At 52.3% G+C, this 9,227-nt stretch overlaps 2 protein-coding genes across 6 annotated transcripts in view; one reads left to right on the top strand and one right to left on the bottom strand.

Annotated features, from left to right (window-relative positions):
* LOC145555137 (uncharacterized) overlaps positions 1 to 3,149 on the top strand; it is a 4,046-nt gene extending 897 nt beyond the window's left edge. The window contains exons 2-3 of the mRNA XM_081616527.1: positions 1,471 to 1,794; positions 2,918 to 3,149. Of these exons, the coding sequence (XP_081472653.1) occupies positions 1,471 to 1,794; positions 2,918 to 2,967 (374 nt within the window). The 3' untranslated portion in view covers positions 2,968 to 3,149. The remainder of the gene's footprint in view (positions 1 to 1,470; positions 1,795 to 2,917) is intronic.
* On the bottom strand, positions 1,701 to 9,114 carry shld2 (shieldin complex subunit 2). 5 transcript variants are annotated; one of them, XM_081616519.1, is made up of 13 exons: positions 8,988 to 9,114; positions 8,210 to 8,315; positions 6,950 to 7,120; positions 5,894 to 6,774; positions 5,622 to 5,772; positions 5,441 to 5,542; positions 5,023 to 5,217; positions 4,453 to 4,599; positions 4,103 to 4,312; positions 3,764 to 4,007; positions 3,579 to 3,694; positions 3,276 to 3,490; positions 1,701 to 2,010 (listed from the first exon to the last, which is right to left on the bottom strand). In XM_081616519.1, the coding sequence occupies exons 3-12, from the start codon at positions 7,110 to 7,112 to the stop codon at positions 3,315 to 3,317; spliced, it is 2,385 nt and encodes a 794-aa protein (XP_081472645.1). In that variant the 5' UTR covers positions 7,113 to 7,120; positions 8,210 to 8,315; positions 8,988 to 9,114; the 3' UTR covers positions 1,701 to 2,010; positions 3,276 to 3,314. The 5 variants fall into 5 exon arrangements, with proteins under 5 accessions (XP_081472645.1, XP_081472644.1, XP_081472646.1 ...); XM_081616518.1 differs by lacking the exon at positions 1,701 to 2,010 and adding an exon at positions 2,864 to 3,104; XM_081616520.1 differs by lacking the exon at positions 1,701 to 2,010 and having other exon boundaries at positions 8,210 to 8,335; positions 8,988 to 9,088.
* Positions 9,115 to 9,227: the final 113 nt, after the last annotated feature.

Raw genomic sequence — 9,227 nt, 5'->3', positions numbered from 1 at the left:
CTGTTTATCAGTACTGGGTTCTGGTTCTGAGCTGCACCGATTGCAGGTTTCTGGCCGATCACTGATCTTTATAAAGTCCAACCTGCCGACTCAGTTCAGCGGCTGGTTTAGTTTTGCTCAGGTGGACAGATCAGCCGGTCGCCGAACTCCCAGAATTAACACCTGAAGACGAGATTAACAGGATTTCTGATGCTGATCTGGACGCCATGTTTCTACGCAGAAACGCCTGGTGCTGCTTCCTCAGGTGTTAAAGTTCTGATGAGGAGGAACCAGAAGTGAAGATCTCTGAGCTTTTCATTTCTTTTAAAAAGCTGAATCTCCATAGAAACATGTGGAAACAGATTTATTTCAATGAACTCCTGCAGAAAATCTGAAACACGGTTCGGTCAGGCGGTGCTTCAGGCGGTGCTTCAGGCGGTGCTTCAGGTGGTGCTTCAGGCGGTGCTTCAGCTTCAGGCGGTGCTTCAGGTGGTGCTTCAGCTTCAGGCGGTGCTTCAGGTGGTGCTTCAGGCGGTGCTTCAGGTGGTGCTTCAGGTGGTGCTTCAGCTTCAGGCGGTGCTTCAGGTGGTGCTTCAGGTGGTGCTTCAGGCGGTGCTTCAGGCGGTGCTTCAGCTTCAGGCGGTGCTTCAGGTGGTGCTTCAGCTTCAGGCGGTGCTTCAGGTGGTGCTTCAGGTGGTGCTTCAGGTGGTGCTTCAGGCGGTGCTTCAGGCGGTGCTTCAGGCGGTGCTTCAGGTGGTGCTTCAGGCGGTGCTTCAGGCGGTGCTTCAGGCGGTGCTTCAGGTGGTGCTTCAGGTGGTGCTTCAGGTGGTGCTTCAGGCGGTGCTTCAGGTGGTGCTTCAGGCGGTGCTTCAGGCGGTGCTTCCGGTGGTGCTTCAGGTGGTGCTTCAGGCGGTGCTTCAGGCGGTGCTTCAGGTGGTGCTTCAGGTAGTGCTTCAGGCGGTGCTTCAGGTGGTGCTTCAGGTAGTGCTTCAGGCGGTGCTTCAGGTAGTGCTTCAGGCGGTGCTTCAGGTGGTGCTTCAGGCGGTGCTTCAGGTGGTGCTTCAGGTAGTGCTTCAGGTGGTGCTTCAGGTGTGCTTCAGGCGGTGCTTCAGGTGGTGCTTCAGGTAGTGCTTCAGGTGGTGCTTCAGGTAGTGCTTCAGGTGGTGCTTCAGGCAGTGCTTCAGGCGGTGCTTCAGGCGGTGCTTTAGGTGGTGCTTCAGGCGGTGCTTCTCCTTCTTCAGGTCAGTTGTTCACATGCAGACGTTTCCTCTCCAGGTTGTTTCAAGGTCAGAAACACTTTATTGATCTTAAGCTGCTTGTTCTGAGCAGCATGTGGCTGTTCTGCATCGTCCACACAGCAGCTCCGATAGTCACTCTCTCCATGTGGCTGGCACAGAGCGATCCGATCCGGAGCCTCGAAGCAGTGGATTCATTATGTCTGCAGACCAGGAGAAGAACCTCTGGTGGTAAAACTGGATGTTTGTGTTGCAGGAGACATAGTGGAGGATGCGGTGAAGGGCGCGCTGGGCATCAAGGACAAAGAGGACAAGAAGAAGGGAGGATTCATGTCCAACAAAGGAAACAAAGGCAAGGAGGAGAAGAAGAAGGATGGAGATAAAGGATTTTTCTCAAAGGTCTTTCACAAAGATGATCATAAAGACGAGGGGTTGAAGAAGACGAGCGGCTTCCAGGGCCTTTTTTCTGAGGGGGGCGGAGCCATGGAGGGGGGCGGAGCCATGGAGGGGGGCGGAGCCATGGGAGGAGGTGAAGAGGCCGGAGGAAGCCCAGGCCAGACTGTAGCCGTGTCTGACAGAGGTACGTATGAGGAACAGGAAGCTCAGATCCATGATTCTCTCCCAGTCCGTCTCCCAACACGTCAGTCGGTTCTGGTGCTGAGGATCCAGACCCACGCAGACGTCCTGCATGTCTTCAGGTGTCCAGCACTCTCAGGTTGTCTCCAGGGGACAGACCAGTCCATCAAACTGGAGATCCTCTGAAGGTCTTTGCCCTCAGTTTGCTCCAGCAGCCAACCTGAGGTAAACCAGGGAACTTTAAACTCTGGGTGGTTTAAGTTCCCACGGTTCCTCTGGGAACTTGAAACAGAGTCTGGAGCTGAGGCTGATTTTAAACCACCAGATCACCAAACAGCAGAACCAGGACGAGCTCTGGGTCTGGACCCATCAGAACCTGGTACCAGCAGTTAAATCACTGCACAGGTTGATCAGCAACTAATAGATTTAAAAGGTGATGAACTAGAGGTGTAGAAAATCTTTAATTTGTTGACATATTTCAAATTGTTTTTGATTTTTTTTTATTTAAACATTTTCCACATGTGTTAATCTGTTAATCTAATTAGATTACAAACCTGCAGTTTGGCTAATCTGGACTAAACTGTTTAATTATAAGAATAAAAGTTTATTTGTGATTCATCTTGGAGGGAAACGTTGAAGCAGAAACCAGAGCCTGTTTGACCAGCAGGGGGCGCCACAGACTCAACACATCATCTACTCAGCATCTGTTTAATCTAGTTCTACTTCAGGGGTTCTCAACCTGCGGCTCTGGAGCCAAAAGTGGCTCCCGGACCTTCTGCACTGGCTCTTCTGAACTAAAACCAAATTACTTGTTTTCTGTAGAAACAAACCATAAACAACATGTGGAAATTTTGGATTTTTCTGAGAGAAAACACTTTCCAGCTGCTCAACATTCTGTTGGCTGGTGACCACAAAGCAGCCAATCAGGAGCAGCTTTCATCTTCCTTCACACTGATTGGCTGAAACTCCCAGAAATAAAATGGTGGATCTTTGAAAATAAAAAAATTCTTAAATATTTATTTTATTAAATTGGATCCATTTTGTGTCTACAAACTGTTTCAGTGGACAGTAAATATTCTTTATTAGTTTTTATTCCTGCTTGTGGAAATGACTGATTTATTTTTCAGACCTGCTGGATGATCTGGTGGAGGTGGCAGAAGAAACGTCTACGACCTGAGCCTTCATCATCATCATCATCATCATCATCATCATCATCATCATCATCATCATCACCATCATCACCATCATCATCACCATCATCATCATCATCATCATCACCATCATCATCATCTTAATGGTTTTCTGCTGTTTTTTCTTCCAAAATGGAAATTATTAAAGGAATAAAAATGTTTTAATGAATTTTATCCTGATCTTTATTTCAATTTAGCTTCTTTAACTCAACAAATACTAAACAGTCATAAGATCTGAACTCAGGTCAGTTAAAATAATTTAATACAGAAATAGTAATAATAAACCTGCACACACCTGGAGGAGCCTGTAAGCTCCGCCCACCAGGTGGGTTCTTCACTGGGTCGGAACCTGAAGGTCCAGCAGAGTGAAGTCCTGACTGAGGGGGACGCTGTTCTGGTCGCACAGGAAGTGGCTCCGCACCGTGATGACCACCCACTTCCTGGGAAGAGCCAGCAGCGCCTGCAGCTTCTCCGCCGCCACCTGGACGTGTCGCACCTGAGAACCTGGAGCTGGAGGAGAGGAAAGGGCCGGGTCAGAACCGGGTCAGAACCGGGTCAGAACCGGGTCAGAACCTCACCTGAGACCTGAGCGTCTCACCTGCGCTGCGCTGGAGTCGGTCCGGAGGAGCTTGGAGGATCTTCTGCAGAGGAACCGGAGGAACCCGGACCGTGAGGTGGGGGGAGCCGCGCCCACTCACCGTCAGCACACCTGGCCTGAAACACAGAGATGATGTCATCAGGTGGTGACGTAAGCGGTGACATCAGCAGTGATGTCGGCGGTACCTGTAGAAGCGGCGCAGGGCGGTGAGCGGCAGGCAGGCGTAGCACGGCGTGTAGATCCCGTTGCGGTCCGTGTCCAGCTCGGCGGCGCAGCGGCCACAGCCGGTGTAGGTGATGTCACCGCTCAGCGCCGCCAGGAGGCCGGCCCGCGGCGTGGAGCCGTCCAGAACCGGCTGCGCTGGGTTCTGGGAGGGCGGAGCCTCCTGGAACTGGAAGCTGAGCACCTGGACTCTGAGCTCCACCTCACCTGCAGCAGAACGGAGAGGCTTCGTATTCAGTCCGTTCAGGGTTCTGACCCAGTTCTGGCATGGTTCCGGTTCTGACGGGCCGGGCCCGACTCACCGCTGTACTTCTGGGACAACAGCGTGTCTACATCCAGCTCCAGAGCCGTGCCGCTCGGCCCTGGACGGCGCCACGCTCGCAGGAAGTCCAGCGCCTGGCGGTCTGTCGGGTCCAGAACCCGGACCGAGCTCCAGGGGGTGGAGTGCAGCTCTGTGAGGTCGGAGGTCAAACCCGCCCTCACCAGGAGAACTCTGAAGTCCCACACAGCTTCTGAGGGCAGAAAAATGAACAGAACCTCCTGATCCGGTCCAGGGTTCTGACCCAGACTGGATCAGCCCAGTGCTCCCAGCTCACCTGGTTCTACATAAAGCTGGGCCTTAAGTCATTCTGTGACCTTTGACCCCTCGTACCTTTGTGTCTGCTGAAGCGGGACAGCCAGTCCATGGCTGCCCCCCACAGCAGCAGCGCCCCCTGCTGGCCGCCCGGCTGCTGCACCGTCAGAACCGCCTTCATCTGGACCGCCGAGCGGTTCCGAGACTCGGCCTCGTCTCTCCACTCTGACAGAAACACCAGCAGCTACATGGTAATGTTATAACACTATAATAACACAGCAATAATCCAGTTGTATCTTAATAACAATAATAATAACCTGATGCCATAATATTAATGCTTCTTTAAGTTTCTGCTCTGATGATCTGCCACCAGGAAGTCGGATCAAAAATACAAGATTATCATAAAATACTGAAAATAACTGAAGAGCTGAAACCAGAACACATTATTTTAGTTTCCTGGTAACTGGACAAAGTTCCTGAGAGGAAGTTGGCGGCCATGTTGCTTCATGATGTTGATGTTTGTTCAGGAATAAATCCGGCAGCACCCTGCTAGGAGTCGGGACGTTTCACCTGTGAGCCTCACCTGGATCAGGTACGTTAGCTAACATGCAGCCCGCTGGCCCCGCCCCCTGCCAGCGACAGGCTCACCTGAGCTGATGTGAGAGTGCGTGACTCGCAGCAGAGCGTGAACCAGCGTGTTGACCCGCAGCGACCTCAGGGTGGCGTAAGGGAGCCGGTTCAGATCCTGCTGGGGCCGACTGGGGAGGGACACCAGCAGGGGGCGCCGCTCCCTGACGAAACCGCACAGAGAACGGAGAGCGCAGGCGCTAACCTGCTGGCTAACTGGAGAGAGAGAGAGACAGAGAGGTAGACACCTGGGCAAAGGAGGCTGCTGACTGGCTGCTGATTGGCTGCTGATTGGCTGCTGACTGTCTGCTGATTGGCTGCTGACTGTCTGCTGACTGTCTGCTGATTGGCTGCTGACTGTCTGCTGTCTGCCTGCTGACTGGCTGCTGATTGGCTGCTGACTGTCTGCTGTCTGCCTGCTGATTGGCTGCTGACGTACCTGGCGGTGAGGTGGAGGCGTGTCCCAGGTTCAGCAGTTTGCTGGAGAAGGTGGACTGGAGGACAGTCTCTGCTCTCCACCTGTCCTCCCTCACCTGCAGTCCTGCAGCACAAACACACCTGAGATCAAACCGACTCCAGAACCGGCCTCTCGGGTCCGGTACCAGTGTGTGTGTGTGTACCTGTGATGAGCAGAACCTCTCCAGGACTCACGGTCAGTACCCAGAAGGCCGCTCTCCTCCACAGCACCACCTTCATCTCAGCTCCTGATTGGTCCGTCACCACCATGGAGGCCAGAGGAACGCGGCTTCCTGCTGATGGACCCGACCGCACCTTCAGCCAGACACGGATCAGAACACGACCAGAACACGATTAGAAAGCTTGTTAGTTTGCAGCGCTAACCACAGCTGAGGAACTTTTCATGTTTTCATTCCTGTTGGACACCTGGACTCACCTGGACCTCCTTCAGATGGCATGGGTGGACCACCACCACCAGGACAGAGTACCTGCGTCCCACCTGGTCGCACCTGTCCAGACGGGTGGTGGAGGTGGAGCTCTCTGGTGCTGCAGACGTCGACTCCTCTGAGGGTCGTGGTTTCTTGCTGCAAGGGGGCGATGTGGGGGGCGTCTTGGGGTCAGACTCCTGAGAGCAGAGGACGCCGTCTGCGGTGACCTCCATGATGACCCCACCTTGCTCCGCCCTGGAGGCCGGACAGGTGTGGCTGAACAGCTCCATGGAGTCTCCAAGAGATGAGGCGGCCAGGCTGAACAGCTCAGGGGTGCTGGAGGAGCCAGACAGGGGGCTGACAAGGGGAACGGGCGGAGCTTTGTCTGTGGTGGGCGGTGCTTCGTCTGGGCTGGGCGGGGCTTCGTCTGTGGTGGGCTGGGCTTTGTCTGGGGTGGGCGGTGCTTTGTCTGTGGTGGGCGGGGCTTCATCTGGGCTGGGCGGGGCTGTGTCTGGAATGGGTGGAGCTTCGCCTGGGATGGGCGGGGCTTTGTCTTTGGTGAGTGCTGATTGGACGGCGTGTCTTCCTCTCAGGATCAGGGCCTGGCTGAGAGTCCAGGTGCTGAGGAACTGGGTTCTGGTGGACGGAGGCTGCTGCTCTGGTTCTGGTTCTTGTTGAGCTATAGGGAAACAGCGGTCCAGGTACTCCTGGACCGAAGCAGAACACAGATCCTCCCCAGAACCACCTGAGTCTCCCTCTGTCCTCAGAGCTCCGGCTTCAGACGAAAGTCCTCCATCTCCATCGGATCGTCCTCTAGCAGACCCTGTGGCCCGACCCGGTTCCGGTTCTGTTGGATTCTCCTTTCTCTGATCCTCATTCCCAGGAACATCTGAAAGGACAGGATCATCATTCAGGATCCATTTGGGTTCGACCCAAAGAACCAGCAGCAACTGGCAGCTGGTCCATTTAGCTTCGGAACGGAACCAGAACGGGTCGGATCGGGTCCCACAGACAGAACACAGGAAGAACTCTTGAATCCCTAAGTGGGATTAAACCCGCCTCACCTGCAGTGGGTCGGAGACGGCCCGCCCTCCAGGTGAGCTCCAGGTGTCTCCATCCTGTAGGATGCTCTTCCTCCTCCTCCTCTTCCTCCATCCTAGGTGAAGGAGGAAGAGGAGGAGGAGGAGGAGCACCGAGGAAGATGTGGATCTTTGGCCGCTGATGCATCGTGTCCACTGAGGAGACAAACAGAACCAGAACCAGTCAGACCCGAACCATTTGGGTCATAAGGTCAAACATGTTTTTTCTGGATGCTTTTATTATGAAGGGACAGAAAACCAGCAGCTGGTCATTTAATTCTGGTTGGTCAAGAGGTCAAGGGTCATCAGAGGAACACTTGTTCTGATGGGTTTGTAGAACCGGGCCTTTGGGACTGTGCCTGCTGCAGTTCCCAGTCTGACCAGCAGGCGGCAGAGTGAGCTGATAATGCTGCTGATATATCATCAAATATTGATGATAAAAAAATTAAGCGAATTAATTCAACATCGGGATAAAAATAACTACATTTATTTATAAATCACATAAAATGTTCACCTCAAGGTTGTTTAGGAGACAAATCCCGCTTTTCCACCGAGCCAGGCCGGGCCGAGCCGGGCCGGGCCGAGCCGAGCCGAACCGGTGGAAAAGGGGCATAAAGATCCAGTTCATACCCAGATATACAGAACATAACAAATCAATCCAATCACATTCAGGGAATATTCTAAATAATATACAGTTCGATCTGAATTATAATAAACAGTCAGATTTTAGTGGTCTAATGGAGAGAACTCTGGGTCAGACAGCTTCTAGAATCAGAACCGACCCGGAACCAGAACCAGAACCAACCTAGAGCATTCAGCTAATGTGGAAGATCCATCCACTGGGTCGTCACACTGCAGTTTATTTCCTAATCTGGATTTAAATTTAGGTTTAAACTTTTTACTCTGACAGTTAGTTTGCTGCTGGACCAATCATTTGTTCTGGTTCCTAAAACAGCCAAAGGAGGCGAAGAAGAAGAAGAATCTGCTGTATTTTTACAGCAGATTAAAGGTTCAATCAGCCCATCTGTCTCATAGTTTGAGTCTGTTTCTTTTTTTTATGTGTTCTCTAATCAGTTACTTTGCAGATTAATAACGTTTAGCTAATAGTTTTAATGTTTCCTTAAAAGTAAACACAACTTTATGGTTGCTGCTTGTTCATACTTTACAGGTGAATTGACCTGTTAAAGCCCTGATCAGATGACATATTGGACACACAGGTGAAGGTTTTAACAGCGATGTTTTTACCTGGAGGAATGCGCTGCAGGGAAATATTCAGGAAATGTTCTCCACGGAGAATCTGCCTTCAGCAATGTGTTGTTTTTATTAAGAGGATCCTGAAGGGAGTGTCGCCCTGGGCAAAAAGCCAAAAACCTGTCAAAACGTCCCACAGCTGAAAAGACTGTAAACAACATAATTTAAAGGCTAAATGTTGAAATGAACCATAGTCTGAAATATTATACAGCAGGGGTGTCCAAAGTGGGTCCAGGAGGCCCACGGTGGGTCCAGGAGGCCCAAGGTGGGTCCAGGAGGCCCAAGGTGGGTCCAGGAGGTCCAAAGTGGGTCCAGGAGGCCCACGGTGGGTCCAGGAGGCCCAAGGTGGGTCCAGGAGGCCCAGAGTGGGTCCAGGAGGCCCAAGGTGCGTCCAGGAGGCCCAAGGTGCGTCCAGGAGGCCCGGCATCCTGCATGTTTTAGTCTCTCCCTGGTTTAACGGATCAAATGAGGCTCGTTAGAGGCCTCAGGGGAACATCGACAAGCTGAAAAGGTTGTTAAACCAGGAAGAGAACTAAAATGTGCATGATCCCGGCCCTCCAGGACCGACTTTGGACACCCCTGTTATACAGCATCTGGGTTTTATTATATAATGAACATTTGTTTTGAAAGTTTTCCCGGAAGTACGTGTAGTCTAAACGCTTGCTAGTATTAAACTATTTTACGCTGCTAATAGAACTTAATTATAGGAGTCTAACTTGATTGAAACCTTCGTAACAGACTGATATCTGCTGTATCTGTGTGATTCACTCACTGGTTAAGCCGTAATGATCAGTTTTCTTCGCTGTTTCTACTGTTCGTGTTGAGCTAAGCTAACGGCTAGCCGCAGCAGCTCCCGCCCGGCGCGCCCTTTAAATGATCGCGTGCCAGCTTCAGTTTATTTGGCTCGCGGCGGCTGCTGACAGGAAGGGGCGGCGGGAAGGAGGAGCCGCCGCTGCCGGGGCAGACTCTCCGCTTCGGCGGCTCCATTTCCTGGACCTCCTTCCACCAGCTC

Source organism: Poecilia reticulata, chromosome 15 (genome assembly GCF_904066995.2).
Source record: "Poecilia reticulata chromosome 15, P_reticulata-male-v2, whole genome shotgun sequence".
Classification (NCBI taxonomy): domain Eukaryota; kingdom Metazoa; phylum Chordata; class Actinopteri; order Cyprinodontiformes; family Poeciliidae; genus Poecilia; species Poecilia reticulata.
The sequence above is the reverse complement of the archived record's forward strand: the minus strand, read 5'-3'. Positions and strand labels throughout refer to the sequence as shown.

What these genes read in the sequence shown, in the direction of transcription:
- shld2 (XM_081616519.1), bottom strand. Translation starts at nt 7,112, where the DNA reads ATGCATCAGCGGCCAAAGATCCACATCTTCCTCGGTGCTCCTCCTCCT. An exon ending in CCGTCTCCGACCCACTGCAG is followed by an intron (nt 6,775 to 6,949) that starts GTGAGGCGGGTT and finishes CTGTCCTTTCAG; the next exon opens with ATGTTCCTGGGAATGAGGAT. An exon ending in CCGACTCCAGCGCAGCGCAG is followed by an intron (nt 3,491 to 3,578) that starts GTGAGACGCTCA and finishes CCTCTCCTCCAG; the next exon opens with CTCCAGGTTCTCAGGTGCGA.